At 40.2% G+C, this 17807-nt stretch overlaps 1 protein-coding gene across 1 annotated transcript in view; it reads right to left on the reverse strand.

The window, feature by feature from the left end:
• The window catches only part of ADAMTS12 (ADAM metallopeptidase with thrombospondin type 1 motif 12), a 388886-nt gene that overhangs the window by 87076 nt on the left and 284003 nt on the right, over positions 1–17807 (reverse strand). Inside the window, 1 exon segment of the mRNA XM_065874119.1 lies at positions 1223–1349. Coding sequence (XP_065730191.1) covers positions 1223–1349 — 127 coding nt within the window.

Raw genomic sequence — 17807 nt, forward strand, 5'->3', positions numbered from 1 at the left:
CCCAGCAAGAGAGTTACAGGGAAGAGCAGCAGCTCTGTCCTGCCTCAGTGGAGGTGGGGTCCAGCTCTGGACCTCACAGCCCACTTTGTACCTGGAAGAAACCACAGAACTGGATAGAGAATCAACCTGACTCTGAGATGAGAATTCCCTGGCCTCTGGCACCTCGCTGTTTGGGCCTATAAGAGACTGACACTGTTTGACTTAACTGACTTGTCTAGACACTTCTTTTTGACCTAGTTCTCTGGCATTTATCCCATTCTTCCAGCTCTTCTTTAGAATTCAGCCTGTCACTTGGTAGATTGATTATGCCAACTGGCTCCCTTCTGTTAAACTAAACTCTTCTTAATATGTCTTCTTGGGACTGGAATGAATGCCTGATGGAATCTGCAACCGAACTACATCCTGTTTAAGGACAAGAGAGAATGAAGACACTCCCCAGAATTAATTCTTTCTTTCCTTTCCTCTCTGTTTCCTTTCTCTCTCTCTCTCTCTCTTTCTTCCTCTTCCCCAGCTAACATCCCAGCTACCTTCTAGAATCTTGAACCAATACGATTAGGAGCAAGTGAATACCTGTATAACAGTGGTTCTCAACCAAGGGTGATTGTGCCCCCAGGAGACACTTAGCAAAAAATGTTTGGAGACATTTATGGTTGTCACAACCTGGGTGGGGAAGATGGAGTGCTACAAACATCTAAATAGACACAGGCCAGGGATGTTGCTAAGCATTCTGCAATGCACAGGACAGCTCCTACAACAAAGAATTATCCAGCCCCAAATGCAGCAGCGCTGAGGTGGACAAAGCCTGGTCTGTAAGTCCACTCTTCCAGGCAGCGACCTGAACGTGTCAGCATGTTATCTAGAAGCTTCTGTTGCACTGCTTGGTAAGTGCTCTTGGAAGAGCCAAGCCCAATTAGCTAAAGAATTTTTGGATGATTTACATACCATTCTCTTCAACAGCGCTTTGGGACTTAAGTCTTACCAAATAATTAAACACAGATCACACAAGCTTTGTAAGAAATACTGCTCTCTGGGGAGAAAATGTCTCCTTCACAGCTTGTCACAGGTTCCAACAGCATAGCCACAGAAACTTGTGACAGCTTTCTTGCATTTATTCTAATAACAAAGCCACACAGCCCTCTTGCAGCACCGAGCCCTGGATTACTGTTAAACCAGCCACCACTGCAGGCAGACACACAGATCTCCAGTGGTTACCGACGCTTACCTGGGTGGACAATCCTTTTCATGGCACTTCTTCTGTCTCCCATTGGGTTGTGTTTCTGGGTCACAGAACGTAGCTTTCACCATCCCACGACCCTTCTTCACGCAATGGGCAGTCTGGCGGCGTATACCTGGGGGTCGGGCAGAACGGTTCACATATATTAAATCCCGAGCCTACATTCTCAGTGTCAGGTGAGACCCCTGGTCATGCCTACAGCTGATGGGAAGGTTGTCCATAAAGTATTTGGTTTTAACATAGGGGTGAGGAATGGGGACCTCTTATTCTCTCTACTTATTGCTGCAGGAGGCAATGGGTGGAAAAGATCTTGCTTAGGAAGGACCACGGATAATATAGGCAGATTAATATATAGTCTAATATAAAGATTACAATCTAGCTGTGGAGACTAGACTAACACACATATGCCCCCCCACAAAAAAACAGAAAAAAAACAAGGTGAGATTTATATAGTGAAAGCAGATACCATCACCAGTTGTTATAACACAATCATACATTACTATTTTAATGAAGGAATGGAGGAGTTGGGAGCTTTATATTAGTTGTTTATAAACTCTGAAAGACAGGAATCAAATTCAAAATAATGTTGTGAAGTTTGAGAGGTGATGTTTTTTAAAGTAGACGGTTTTGATAGCAGGGGTTGATAATACTGCTGCTTTCTGAAATCGGGGTGGTAAGTAAGTGAGTAAGAGAAGCACACGGGAATGGCCAGGTCCACAGGAAAGCAAAGCACATGTGTGGGCTGGATGTGACTTTGGATATATAACAATAGTTAACACATGTGGTGCTTGCCTTGCCCAGGGCACTATTCAAAATTGTGTATGTGTGTGTGTGACTACCTATATATGTCCCAGACAAATATATATACATATGTAAGTGTGTGTGTGTGTGTGTGTGTGTGTGTGTGTGTGTGTAATGTAGTACCTATTATCCACCATGATATATAATGACTGAAACCTCACAACAGCTCATTGAAGTCAACACTGTCATTACTGCTATTAGATGAGGAAACGGAGGCACAATGAAGTCACATAGGTTGAGAAGGGAAAAGAAAGGACCAGTGGCTTTGCTAGCAGCTAGGATACCATTAGCAAGAGAACGCAGAGGAGTGGCCAGAACCCCACAGACTAGGAGGTAAAGGGCAGTGGGAAAGAGAGTCATCAGCTCTCTGGAGAGGGTTAATGCTTCTTCCCATGAGAAATGTGCAAGGCTGGGTGAGAAGACTGAAGACGGAGGCCCTGGGGATGGAGCCATCAGTCTGCATGGAGTGGGGGCGCCCTGAGCTCTCAGGGCACCCAGGACTCGAGTAGGCTCACTGGTGAAGCCCAGAAATGGAAAGGCCATGAGTGCACCAATAAGCTAGTCACCTCCTCACTTTAGCGCCCATGACCTGGAGGGGCTCCCCCACAACCACAAGGCTGGCGGGACCTGCACTGGGGCGGCTCCCCTACCACCTACTGCCTCACACTCCCTCACGCGGACTCCTCCAGTCTCCCGGGCTGGCTGCATACTCAGGTGCCGGACACTGCATCTCGCCATTTAAAAATGTCAGAGGGAGTTGCAGAACAGTAAGTGAAGCCTTTAAAATAAATCAACAATATTTTACTGTTAAATTAATGTTATTTTATTCTTGTAAAGAGATAGGTAACTTTTCAACCACTCAGGCTTTCTCAACTGATAGACTACGTGTTCTTTTTCTTTTGTCATATAAATAAAGCACTACGAACAGCTGGAAGCAACATTATGAAAGAAACTTTCATGGCATAATGAGTGAGTCATTGTCTGGAAAGACATGAACACCTACAGAGAAGTCTTAGACAATATGAGTGGAGTGGAGACCAAAATGGTTGAAGCCAGAAAAGCTGACGTCTATCTGCCATCATAGAAGAGAAAAAAGAAAAAGCTTAGCTCTTAGACGTTTCATTAGAACTTTGGGTAGTTTGGCAAATGCTTGATGTCAAAAATAAAAGGCAACTGTCAGGTGACTCTCAGAGGTTGGAAACATCCCCCAAAAGCCTTGTTTCTGCGCATGGATAGCAAAGATAAGCATACTCAGGGCTTGACTCCAGAAGTAGTAGGAGGGCACAGAACATTATAAAAAGTCTCCACCAGGAAGTTAATAACATTTCATGGGTCGATCTGCTGGACCAGCAGCCAGAAGAACGGATGGACGGGCCAGGCAGATGCTGCCAAGTGCACGGAGGAAAATTAATAGCAACGTGTCAGGGTTTTTCTGTTGGGATTAACGGTCGTGGTGACCACTAATCTTCTATTCTTCTAGCTCTTGAGTTCTCACTTGACACATACAAAGCTAAGCCCAAACCCTCCATTGAGGGGCTCCAGCTCAGAAGATTGATTTCTCCCGTGTTATAGGAACACAATACCTGGCCAGGTGCTTCTGCCTCTACTTTGATGCTTGTGGGTTCATTTGGTAAAATTTAATCTATAATTTCATTCCTTATCAAATTCTGGTTAAATAAATAAAATCCAAGGGTCCTGGGTTCTAGTGTCTACTTTTCCTTCTACCCAATCACTTGGCTAACTGCAGGAAAATGAGAATAATGACATTCAGACTGGTTAAGGGCAGGATGCTGAGCTAGTTGATTTCTGGGAGTGTCTTCCACATTTAAAAATCTATAATCCATGAAGGGAAGATAAACTTTAATCATTGAAAACATTGGCTAATAAGAGGATTCTGGTTAATGTAATTTTACCATTAACTTGGAAAATAGTTTGTTGCAACTATTGTCAGAAAGTTTCAAAATTATTAGTTCATATTGCCTTAGTAAATGTGAATATGACAAGTTGTATTTTCCAAAGATGGCTGCAACAATAATCTCTCATCTGGCATGTTCTTCTACAACGTGACCATGATATCACTCCATCATGACACGGAGTCTAGTTACCCTGGCCTGGGACTGAATGCAGAAATGAAGTTGTGTGAATTCAGAGGCTAGGTCATAAAAGACCATGCAGCTTCTATCCGATTCTTTCAGATCTGTCACTCTCAGGAGCCTCCGCTGCCATGGGGTAAGAAGCCTACACCCTTGGAGAGGCCAGGTGTAGGTGCTCCAGTTGACAGTCCCCAGTGAGCCATCCAGCCCAGGTGCCAGTCATCTGAGCACAGACGCCTACAGATGACTCCAGCTCCCAGGCATCTGAGTCATTCTTAACCATCTAGGTCTTCCTAGGTGAGATGCCAAACATTGTGAAGCTAAGACACACCATCCCCATTGCATTCTGTCTAAATTTCTGACCAGGAGCATAGTAAAATGACAGTTGTTTTACTATACTAAATTTAGGTTGATATGTTATAAAGCAGTAGTAAGTGGAACAGTACTCAATAAATGCTAGCTTTCTTCCTTTCTCAAGACAAGACCCAGAGCTACCATCCAGCTTGGCTTGCTAGGATACTAACCACTACTGATTTTATTGACTTTTCATTTCATCATCTCCTGTGTTACACTTTTTCTGTTTCCACTCCAGATCCCTTCTGCAGCTGCTCGGAACCCTGGGAAGCTGATGCTATAGATTGCTGTGGCTTCCAGTTGGATTCGGGGAATGGAGGCGCTGTCTCTTAGGATAACTGCTCCTTCTTTTACTTCTTCAGGCCTAGGATGGTAGCCTTGTTCCCCCAATCCTCTACTATTAATGGACAGAGGTAATGAATCATCTTTCTTGGTTTCCCTAAGTCCAACCCACACCTTTGAAAGTAGTCAAGGTATTCTGTTTGGGTGTGCAGGGCACCCTAACTGATAATGTCTCCTTTGTAGTAAAAAAAAAAATCAAACCATCAATCTTGAGTGACATAGTCATTAATTAACTGTAAACCAACTGCTGGAATAACAGAATCTTTCTTTGACATAGCATATTGTAATACCTCTTGCAGAGGGGGTTAGAATGAGGTCATCCTATTAAGAGCAGTGATCATGATGTAACACTGCAAATACAGAAAGTAGAAGAGCTAAGGGTTAATTCTGTATGACCTTGAAATTTCCCTGGAATTCAAAAAAGACAAATGATATTGGCTTTTAATCTGGCTTTGCCTTTGGCCCCTTTCTCTTACACATTGAACCCAGCCCCCAAAGAAATTCTAGTTAATTAAGGATGCCAATCAATATATTGGCCCAGAACTAAGTTAGCTGCTTATCTAGAAGTATTTACTTGAAAAGGGCATTAAGTGGAAATCAATCACATTCTAAAATATATGACAATCAAATTCAAAATGTTATTTATAGAGGATTCTGAGTTGCTTTCTCCACATAGCAATGAGAGTGTCACCATGTACCTGTAAATATTTGGTAAATCTTAGTAGATACTAGCAGTGAGAGATCAGTTAAAACCTTCTACTTTTTAAGAATTATCTTCAGGAATTAATCATCAATGCCTAAGAATTTAATCAACCATGGCTGTGTAGTGAAGCCACCATTAAAATACAAAAGGAGGGGTTTCAGAGAGCTTCCAAGTTGGTGAAGCAGAATGCCTCCACGTGCCACCGTGCTGGGCTCCAAAATCCAAGAGGATTGAAGTTTCTTTGTTCTCGATCTAATGCTATGAATCTCTTCATCCGGCTACTGGTACCTGTGCTTTAAAATCCTCAGTAATAAATGACTCATCTGCCGCGTGGCTAACAGGGTCTTGGCGCTCTGGCTGAGTGTCAGGCCTGTGCCTCTGGGGTGGGAGAGCCAAGTTCAGGACACTGGTGCACCAGAGACCTCCCAGCTCCACATAGTATCAAATGGCAAAAGCTCTCCCAGAGATCTCCATCTCAGTGCTAAGACCTAGCTCCACTCAACAAGCAAGCTACAGTGCTAGACACCCTATGCCAAACAACTAGCAAGATAGGAACACAACCCTACCAATTAGCAGAGAGCCTGCCTAAAATCACAATATGGTCACAGACACTCTAAAACACACCACCAGCTGTGGTCCTGCTCACAAGAAAGACAAGATCCAGCCTCACCCACCAGAACACAGGCACTAGTCCCCTCCACCGGGAAGCCTACACAACCCACTGAATCAACCTTTGCCATTGGGGGCAGACACCAAAAACAATGGGAAGTACGAACATGCAGAATGCGAAAAGGAGACCCCAAACACAGTAAGTTAGGCAAAATGAGAAGACAGAGAAACACACAGCAGATGAAGGAGCAAGGTAAAAACCCACCAGACCAAACAAATGAAAAAGAAATAGGCAGACTACCTGAAAAAGAATTCAGAATAGTGATAGTATAGATGATCCAAAATCTTGGAAATAGAATGGAGAAAGTACAAGAAATGTTTAACAAGGACCCAGAAAAACTAAAGAGCAAACAAACAATGATGAACAACACAATAAATGAAATTAAAAATTCTCTAGAAGGAATCAAGAGCAGAATAACTGAGGCAGAAGAACGGATAAATGACTTGGAAGATAAAAGAGTGGAAATAACTATTACAGAGCAGAATAAAGAAAAAAGAGTGAAAAGAATTGAGGACAGTCTTTGAGACCTCTGGGACAACATTAAATGAAAAAAACATTTGAATTACAGGGGTCCCAGAAGAAGAAGAGAAAAAGAAAGGGACTGAGAAAATATTTGAAGAGATCATAGTTGAAAACTTCCCTAATATGGGAAAGAAAATAGTCAATCAAGTCCAGGAAGTGCAGAGAGTCCATACAGGATAAATCCAAGGAGAAACATGCCAAGACACATATTAATCAAACTATCAAAAATTAAATACAAAGAAAAAATATTAAAATTAACAAGGGAAAAACAACAAATAACATACAAAGGAATCCCCATAAGGTTAACAGCTTATCTTTTAGCAGAAACTCTGCAAGCCAGAGGGAGTGGCAAGACATATTTAAAGTGATGAAAAGGAAAAACGTACAACAAAGATTACTCTACCCAGCAAGGATCTCATTCAGATTTGACAGAGAAACTGAAACCTTTACAGACAAGCAAAAGCTAAGAGAATTCAGCAAACCAGCTTTACAACAAATGCTAAAGGAACTTCTCTAGGCAGGAAACACAACGAAGGAAAAGACCTGCAATAACAAACACAAAACAATTAAGAAAATGGTAATAGGAACATACATATCGATAATTACCTAAATGTAAATGGATTAAATGCTCCCACCAAAAGACATAGACTGGCTGAATGGATACAAAAACATGACCTATATATATACTGTCTACAAGAGACCCACTTCAGACCTAGGGACACATACAGACTGAAAGCGAGGGGACGGAAAAAGATATACCATGCAAATGGAAATCAAAAGAAAGCTGGAGTAGCAATTCTCATATCAGACACAATAGACTTTAAAATAAAGACTATTACAAGAGACAAAGAAAGACACTACATAATGATCAAGGGATCAATTCAAGAAGAAAATATAACAACTGTAAATATTTATGTACCCAACATAGGAGAACCTGAATACATAAGGTAAACACTAACAGCTATAAAAGGGAAAATCAACAGTAACACATGCATAGTAGGGGAATTTAACACCTCACTTTTGCCAATGGAGAGATCATCCAAAATGAAAATAAATAAGGAAACACAAGCTTTAAATGATACATTAAACAAGATGGACGTAATTGATATTTATAGGACATTCCATCCCAAAACAACAGAATACACATTTTTCTCAAGTGCTCATGGAACATTCTCCAGGATAGATCATATCTTGGATCACAAATAAAGCCTTGGTAAATTTAAGAAAACTGAAATTGTATCAGGTATCTTTTCTGACCACAATGCTATGAGACTAGATATCAATTACAGGAAAAAATCTGTAAAAAATACAAACACATGAAGGCTAAACAACACATTACTTAATAACCGAGAGATCACTGAAGAAATCAAAGAGGAAAACAAAAAATACCTAGAAACAAATGACAATGAAAACATGCTGACCCAAAAACCTATGGGATGCAGCAAAAGCAGTTCTAAGAGGGAAGTTTATAGCAATACAATCCTACCTCAAGAAACAAGAAACAGCTCAAATAAACAACCTAACCTTACACCTAGAGCAATTAGAGAAAGAAGAACAAAAAAACCCCAAAGTTACCGGAAGGAAAGAAATCATAAAGATCATATCAGAAATAAATGAAGAAGAAATGAAGGAAACAATAGCAAATACCAGTAAAACTAAAAGCTGGTCCTTTGAGAAGATAAACAAAATTGATAAACCATTAGCCAGACTCATCAAGAAAAAAAGGGAGAAGACTCAAATCAATAGAATTAGAAAGGAAAAAGGAGAAGTAACAACTGACACTGCAGAAATAGAAAGGATCATGAGAGATTACTACAAGCAACTATATGCCAATAAAATGGACAACCTGGAAGAAATGGACAAATTCTTAGAAAAGCACAACCTTCCAAGACTGAACCAGGAAGGAACAGAAAATATAAACAGACCAATCACAAGCACTGAAATTGAGACTGTGATTAAAAATCTTCCAACAAACAAAAGCCCAGGACCAGATGGCTCCACAGGCGAATTTTATCAAACATTTAGAGAAGAGCTAACACCTGTCCTTCTCAAACTCTTCCAAAATATAGCAGAGGGAGGAACACTCCCAAACTCATTCTACGAGGCCACCATCACCATGATACCAAAACCAAACAAAGATATCACAAGAAAGAAAACTACAGGCCAATATCTCTGATGAACATAAATGCAAAAATTCTCAATAAAATACTAGCAAACAGAATCCAACAGCACATTAAAATGATCATACACCATGATCAAGTGGGGTTTATCCCAGGAATGCAAGAATTCTTCAATATATGAAAATCAATCAATGTGATAAACTATATTAACAAATTGAAGGAGAAAAACCATATGATGATCTCAATAGATGCAGAAAAAGCTTTCAACAAAATTCAACACCCATTTATGCTAAATACCCTCCAGAAAGTAGGCATAGAGGGAACTTACCTCAACACAATAAAGGCCATATACGACAAACTCATAGCCAACATTGTTCTCAATGGTGAAAAAATGAAACTATTTCCTCTAAGATCAGGAACAAGACAAGGCTGTCCACTCTCACCACTATTATTCAACATAGCTTTGGAAGTTTTAGCCACAGCAGTCAGAGAAGAAAAAGAAATAAAAGGAATCCAAATTGGAAAAGAAGAAATAAAACTGTCACTGTTTGTAGATGACATGATACTATACATAACGAATCCTGGGCTTCCCTGGTGGCATTGTAGTTGAGAGTCCGCCTGCTGGTGCAGGGGACGTGGGTTCGTGCCCTGGTCCAGGAAGATCCCACATGCCGTGAATCGGCTGGGCCCGTGAGCCATGGCCGCTAAGCCTGCGCGTCCGGAGCCTGTGCTCTGTAATGGGAGAAGCCACAGCAGTGAGAGGCCTGCGTACCGCAAAAAAAAAAAAAAAAAAAGAATCCTAGAGATGTTACCAGAAAACTACTAGAGCTAATCAATGGATTTGGTAAAGTAGCAGGAGACAAAAATTAATTCACAGAAATCTCCTGCATCCCTATACACTACTGATGAAAAATCTGAAAGAGAAATTAAGGAAACACTCCCATTTACCACTGCAACAAAAAGAATAAAATACCTAGGAATAAACCTATCTAAGGAGACAAAAGACCTGTATGCAGAAAACTATTAGACACTGATGAAAGAAATTAAAGATGATACAAACAGATGGAGAGATATACCATGTTCTTGGATTGGAAGAATCAACATTGTGAAAATGACTATACTACCCAAAGCAATCTATGGATTCAATGCAATCCCTATCAAATGACCAATGACATTTTTCAGAGAACTAGAACAAAAAATTTCACAATTTGTATGGAGACACAAAAGACCCCGAATAGCAAAGCAATCTTGAGAAAGAAAATCTAAGCTGCAGAAATCAGGCTCCCGGACTTCAGACTATACTACAAAGCTACAGTAATGAAGATAGTAGGGTACTGGCCCAAAACCAGAAATATAGATCAATGGAACAGGATAGAAAGCCCAGAGATAAACGCACACATATATGGTCACCTTATTTTTTATAAAGGAGGCAAGAATATACAGTGGAGAAAAGACAACCTCTTCAATAAGTGGTGCTGCGAAAACTGGACAGCTACATATAAAAGAATGAAATTAGAACACTCCCTAACACCATACACAAAAATAAACTCTAACTGGATTAAAGACCTAAATGAAGGCCAGACACTATGAAACTCTTAGAGGAAAACATAGGCAGAACACTCTATGACATAAATCACAGCAAGTTCCTTTTTGACCCACCTCCTAGAGAAATGGAAATAAAAACAAAAATAAACAAATGGGACCTAATGAAACTTAAAAGCTTTTGCACAGCAAAGGAAACCATAAACAAGACGAAAAGACAGCCCTCAGAATGGGAGAAAATATTTGCAAATGTAGCAACTGACAAAGGATTAATCTCCAAAATTTACAAGCAGCTCATGCAGCTCAATATCAAGAAAACAAATAACCCAACCCAAAAATGGGCAGAAGACCAAAATAGACATTTCTCCAAAGAAGATATACAGATTGCCAACAAACACATTAAAGGATGCTCAACATCACTAATTATTAGAGAAATGGAAGTCAAAACTACAATGAGGTACCACCTCACACCAGTCAGAATGGCCATCACTGGAAAATCTACAAACATTAAATGCTGGAGAGGGTGTGGAGAAAACGGAACCCTCTTGCACTGCTGGTGGGAATGTAAATTGATACAGTCACTATAGAAAACACTATGGCGGTTCCTTAAAAAACTAAAAATAGAACTACCATATGACCCAGCAATCCCACTACTGGGCATATACCCTGAGAACACCATAATTCAAAAAGAGTCATGTACCACAATGTTCACTACTGCTCTAATTACAATAGCCAGGACATGGAAGCAACCTAAGTGTCCATCGACAGATGAATGGATAAAGAAGATATGGCACATATATATAATGGAATATTACTCAGCCATAAAAAGAAATGAAATTGAGTTATTTGTAGTGAGGTGGATGGACCTAGAGACTGTCATACAGAGTGAAGTAAGTCAGAAAGAGAAAAATAAATATTGTATGCTAACACATATATATGGAATCTAAAAAAAAAAATGGTTCTAGAGGCATGACAGGAATAAAGACGCAGACGTAGAGAATGGACTTGAGGAGACAGGGAGGGGAAAGGGTAAGTTGGGATGAAGTGAGAGAGTGGCACGGACATATATACACTACCAAATGTAAAATAGATAGCTAGTGGGAAGCAGCCGCATAGCACAGGGAGAGCAGCTCGGTGCTTTGTGACCCCCTAGAGCGGTGGGATAGGGAGGGAGGGAGGGAGGGAGACGCAAGAGGGAGGAGATATGGGGATATATGTATATGTATAGCTGATTCAATTTGTTATAAAGCAGAGATTAACACACCATTGTAAAACAATTATACTCCAATAAAGATGTTAAAAAAAAGAATTATCTTCATATACCCCTGAACCTGATCATCTCAAGTGGAAATTATATCTTGATATAAGAGCAAGTAAAGTTTCTTATGTCCAAAACCAAAACGAAATAAAACAGTTACATAGCTCATCTTATTCTCAATTCAATACTGAGATTGTAAAATAAAGGGAGCCTGTTATATGGTTAATTTAGTTCATATAAGATTTTCCTTGCTCAAAAATTCAAGTTAGGAAGGGTATAGAGAAAGCAAGTAAAGACAACTTATTGTAACCACCTACAGCAGAAAATGCAATATTTCCTACTATATCAAAATTTAAGATCAAAGGTACTCAAGCACTGAATATTTAATCACATCACCTGAAAGAGATTCAAAGTACTGTATACCTGGTTTTTAAAATACTGACAAATACCAAGATCTCTTTTTATAACCACTTGAGTACAAGTTAAGCAGTATAAGTTAAATTTTACACTAGGACATAATCTATAATTCTCCTAAAATTGGACATAACATTGATTTTAATAATGTGGGATGATAAAAATTCTATGACTCAATAGAGGGCACTGCCACAATTCCCTTACAATATACAGAAATAACATGTAACTTCATAGAAGATGGCAAGGGTAGGAACTGTATAACCATATATCTTGTTGACAAGTCCATCCTAAATCTACCAACTTTCAATTTCAGTTCCCACTAAATATTTGCTTTGTATTTTCTGGCTCTTTGACCCCCTTCATCTCTGATTTCCTTGATCAATGAGTTCAGATCTATCCTTCATAATGAAGGCTCAGTCAAGAAGAACTTGAGTCCCATCACTGCAAGAGCTCAAACACATTGATTCTCTTATCCATTGCTGAAACCCATACTTCTCACAACATTGGTAAGACTCAAAGCCGATAGTTTTTTCCTCCCTGAAATCCCAATGAACTGATTACATACATTGACTGTCATGGTCAGAAAGAAATTATATAAGATATACGTAAGAAATGCTCAAACAGGAGCATCGCTGGTGCTTGAAGAATGCTTAATGGAACCAGGTAGGAGCCATTTTCAAAATTTACCACAATCAAGAAGTATTCTTTCCTGCTTACAACTCCTCTTCTGCAGCCACTGTGTACAAATCAGGCAAAGCACACACTTAAAGAAAGTCAGAGGCCTGTAACATCTCACAAAACTCACAGGGTTAACAAGAAAAGCAAACATTCAGCATTTTGCAGGGTACATTGAGCAAAGCAAGCCTTCAGAGAAACCAACTGAGAAATCCCCAGCAAGTGCACTATTAGGGAACAAAACTAAGGCCCTGGAAACAGGGGAGGGACTAATATCTGCTGGCTGCATGTGATAAAAATGGGATGGGATGGAAGTAAGACGACCAGTAGAATAAGAGAATATTAGATTAGCCACCTTGGAAAGAATTCCGGTTAAAGTTTCCACATATAAGGAACTTGGAAGTTGCCACTCTGTTGTAATGACAAGTAAATAGGTGAACAGACTGAAAAATCAACAATGCTTCTTGGATATGAGAGAGGAAAGGGCACACAGGGCAAACTGCTGCTCCCAAGACTGGAGAGACAGACGAGTGAATAGAGGGAGTCAGAACTTCCCAACTTTCCAGAGTAGAGACTCATAAGCTGACTACCACAGGAACCTGAATTTCGGCAACTTAATATCAGATACCAAACCGTGGATCCAGGATACCCCAAAACAGTAAGTATAATAAATGCCCCACCAAAACCGAAAAAAAACTACACCTAGGCATATCACTTTCAAATCACAGAAAAAGACAAAGTCCTGAAAGAAGCCAGAGGGAAAAAACACCTTACCTACAGAGGCACAAAGAAAGAACTGCATGCGACTACTCAGAACTCACGCAAGCAAGAAGAGAGCAGAGTGAAATATTTAAAGTGTTGAGAGAAAAGAACCCACCAACTTAGAATTCCACACCCTGTGAAATTACCATTCAAAAGTGAAGGAGAAATAATTTCTCAGACAAACAAAAACTGAAGGAATTCGTTGCCAATAGACCTGCAGGAAAGAAATGTTAAAAGAAATTCTTTAGAAAAAAGGAAAATATTAAAAACCAGAAACTTGGATCTATATAAAGAAAGGAAAAACACTAAAGAAGCAATAAATGAAGGTTAAATAAAAACTTTCCTTTTTCCTATTCTGAGTTGATCTAACAGAAAACAGTTTGTTCAAAATAATAATACCAATAATTGACTCTTTCTGAATTATGGTTTTCTCAGGGTATATGCCCAGTAGTGGGATTGCTGGGTCATATGGTAGTTCTATTTTTAGTTTTTTAAGGAACCGCCATAGTGTTTTCTATAGTGACTGTATCAATTTACATTCCCACCAGCAGTGCAAGAGGGTTCCCTTTTCTCCACACCCTCTCCAGCATTTAGTGTTTGTAGATTTTCCAGTGATGGCCATTCTGACTGGTGTGAGGTGGTACCTCATTGTAGTTTTGACTTCCATTTCTCCAAAAAAGATATACAGATTGCCAACAAACACATTAAAGGATGCTCAACATCACTAATCATTAGAGAAATGGAAGTCAATTATTTTGATTATGATGCTTATGTATATATGATATATATGATATATATGTATATGTGCTTAGGTATACATATAGAAATGAAATGAATCACGAAAATGATAGAAGGGATGAGAGGCAGGAACCAGGATTATTTTGTTATTATAAGGTACTCATACTGCCTAAAATTTTGTTATAAAGTACTCATAACACTGAAGTGGTACAGTGTTATCTGAAAGTGGATTGGATTAGCTGTAAACATATATTGCAAACTCTAGGGCAATCACTAAAAAAAAGCAGATTAGCTACTCTGGGCTAAGAGTTTCCATTAGTTCATTAGTGAAGTACAGCTGGAAGGTTGTCAGGTCTCCACTGTGTATTACTCGTAGTATATTTTATATATTTATGCACGTGGTAAACTATATAATCCTCATTCCATAACATATGTTTAAATGCATCTCAATAAATCCTACTATATTTATGAAGTCCTACATATTAAAAAAATTCTCCAGGGCTTCCCTGGTGGCGCAGTGGTTGAGAGTCCGCCTGTCGATGCAGGGGACACCGGTTTGTGCCCCGGTCTGGGAAGATCCCACATACCGCGGAGTGGCTGGGCCCGTGAGCCATGGCCGCTGAGCCTGTGCTCCACAATGGGAGAGGCCACAACAGTGAGAGGCCCACGTACCACAAAAAAAAAAAAAAAAAAATCCTCCAGATATTTTTAGAGATCAATATCTGGACTTGATTGATCCTACCTGACAGTTACAGAGGACAAAGTCAGACGGATTAGCGCCGAGTGCAATTTTAAAAAGTCAATGAAATATCTGACTCTGATTTTCTGTCCTCTAAATATCACTATATGGTCACCCATCAGGATCAGAGTGAAATATGTGCCCTTATTTATTATTTTCACGCTTTATCAAGGATATGTGGACATATCTCAAATGAACGTGCTTATTTTGAGCCTTACTAGGAATACTGTCAGACTCTGTAAGAACTAGTTTCAGCGATGTAAGTATCTGTTCTACATGTACTTATTTCTAATGAACATGATCTAGTTTCTAAGGCAGCTTAGAACAGTTCAAGCAATCTCCAGGAGCTTCGCATGGTCTTTGGAGTTTTCTTTTTTTTTCTTTTAATTGGGGTATAGTTGTTTTATGATGTTGTGTTAGTTTCTACTGTACAGCGAAGTGGAGTTCCCTGTGCTATACAGCAGGTTCTCATCAGTTATCTATTTTATACATGTGAGTGCATATATGTCAGTGGAGTTTTCAGTATTTGCCTTTTCCTATCAGAATGTGACGTTCCTTAAACAAAGGAACGATGACTACGCTCCGAAGAGAATTCAGCCAAGCAGGGTAACGTCCAGGATGGGGCAGGAGAAAATGTTCTCCCTTTTGTGCAAGCCATTGTTGTGCTTCTAGACCAAAAACACAGCACAGAGGAGACAACAGAGCACACAACTGGCAAAGGTCACATTCAGAAGTGATGACAGTCTGACAGTAGTGCCATTGCTGTAAGTTTTATAAGACACACGGGAATTCTGGTTAGAATATATTACAACTGACAGATTCCTGCAGTACTAGGGTTGCCATGGGGCAAAACTATGGTTTTTACATTTTTAGGAGAGTGATTTTGAGGTTTTGCCAAAATACTTTTTTTGTTTAATAAGGAGTCCTGAAGCTTCCTATTGAGACCAGCATCTGTGTCAAGCCATTTCTGCAGCTGTTCCTCCACAGATAATCCATTGGTTGCACTTTCATGGTTGATCTTTGGATGGGTGACTAGGGTAAATTTTCTTCAACAAGCCTCTTGTAATGAATGGTAGCACTTGCTATTCCGTTCCCTTCCAACCTTTCCCAAGGGACAGCTGGTCCTAAATTCTCCCAGAGTCACCCCAAAGTCATGCCCCACAGATAAGGCAGGAGTGAAAGCAAATATGGTGGAGAGGACAGAAGAACGAACACTAGTGGAGAGGGAGGCCCGTTGCTGGTATACTCTGAGTCCTCTTTGCCTTGGAAAGGTGGGCTGTGGAAAATAAGTGGGCTGGCTTTGATGACAGTTAGCTAAATTTATAAAATACTCTTGCCAATTTTTCATATGGATTTCTGCTCTTGAACAAAGATGATAAAAATGTTTAAATAGTCAAACTAAGGAAATAACATCTTGGTGAATGTTTTTTGAATCATAAATTTTATTTTATTTTAAATAACTTTAACTACCTCAGCTGTTAATAAAATAAAAGCAGAAAGAACAGGCTGCCTTTTTTCCAGATTTAATTACAAAATTGTGTCTACAATAATTGACATAACCTGCTTCTTGTCCTTCACCCATCTCATCAAAAATTATTGCATCTTCCCTCAAATTGTATTTTTTGGATTCTTCTGTAAATATACTCATTTTGTCCTCATTCCTGGAGGCATCTTCATTTAAATCCATGCTTTAAAAAAGGAGAAGGGGTGCATATGTGTAGGCAAAATATTCTCTTGAAGCAAACAGATACAGAGTTGCTAGAAGAAGCTGATTGTAAACACAAGCTGCCTGGTTGGGAAGGGGAGGGCTGTTGACTTAGAGACGTGTGACAGCCTTGGGTGGATGGGCACATGCAAAGCCCTAACGGGCCCTTCTTCCTTGGCAGGGTCAGGACTGAGCCAGCGGAGGCGGAACTTCATCTTCCCCTTGGAACTCATTGTTTTGGTTCTCCTCCAAAAGCCTTCATCCAGATAAGAAGCCAATGACTGATTACATCTTTTTTTTTTTTTCCGGTACGTGGGCCTCTCACTGTTGTGGCCTCTCCCGTTGTGGAGCACAGGCTCTGGACGTGCAGGCTCAGCGGCCATGGCTCACGGGCCCAGCCACTCCGCGGCATGTGGGATCTTCCTGGACCAGGGCACGAACCCGCGTCCCCTGCATCGGCAGGCGGACTCTCAACCACTGCACCACCAGCGAAGCCCCATCTTCTTGAATTTATACTTATGCAGCTCTTTGCTCCAAATGCACAATGCAAATTATATGTAAAATATAAATTATAAAAGATATTAAATTATAACTATATAAAAAGGGAAGACCAAAATGTCACAATGCTTAAATGTAGGTAAACATCCCAGCAAAAGGGTGAGCAGGACTTAGGTGAAGGGTTTGCCGGGCTCTCAGCCAGAAGCTGTTGGTGGGTGGTGGCCATGTGCGCAGCCCCCGTGAAATATGAGGGCTTTAACTGCTCCGCCTGAGATGGGAAGGAGACCACCATCACCACAAACTTCTTAGAGCCTTAACTCTTGATGACTTTCAGGCCTAGGAAGTTTGCAAAGTAAGGACTCAGCTTCTCATGCGAGTGCTCAGCCAATCTGCCAGACTGGCTCTGTGATAATACCTAATGTATTTTCAATGTCACTAGGAGAGGCAATTTTGAACCACCTTAGCAAATCCTGTCCTGAAATGAGGTCCCACAGTGTGGTCAGGAAAAAACTGCAAAAACTAGAAAGAGTGGGTGCACACAGAGAGAAAAAGGGAGGAAAGGGACAGGAAAGAGAAAAATAAAAGAAACTAAAAGGAAGTCACGCTCAAATCAAGCCTGTAAATTACTATTCCAAAA

The sequence above is a fragment of the Phocoena phocoena genome, chromosome 3 (assembly GCF_963924675.1).
Source record: "Phocoena phocoena chromosome 3, mPhoPho1.1, whole genome shotgun sequence".
Classification (NCBI taxonomy): Eukaryota; Metazoa; Chordata; class Mammalia; order Artiodactyla; family Phocoenidae; genus Phocoena; species Phocoena phocoena.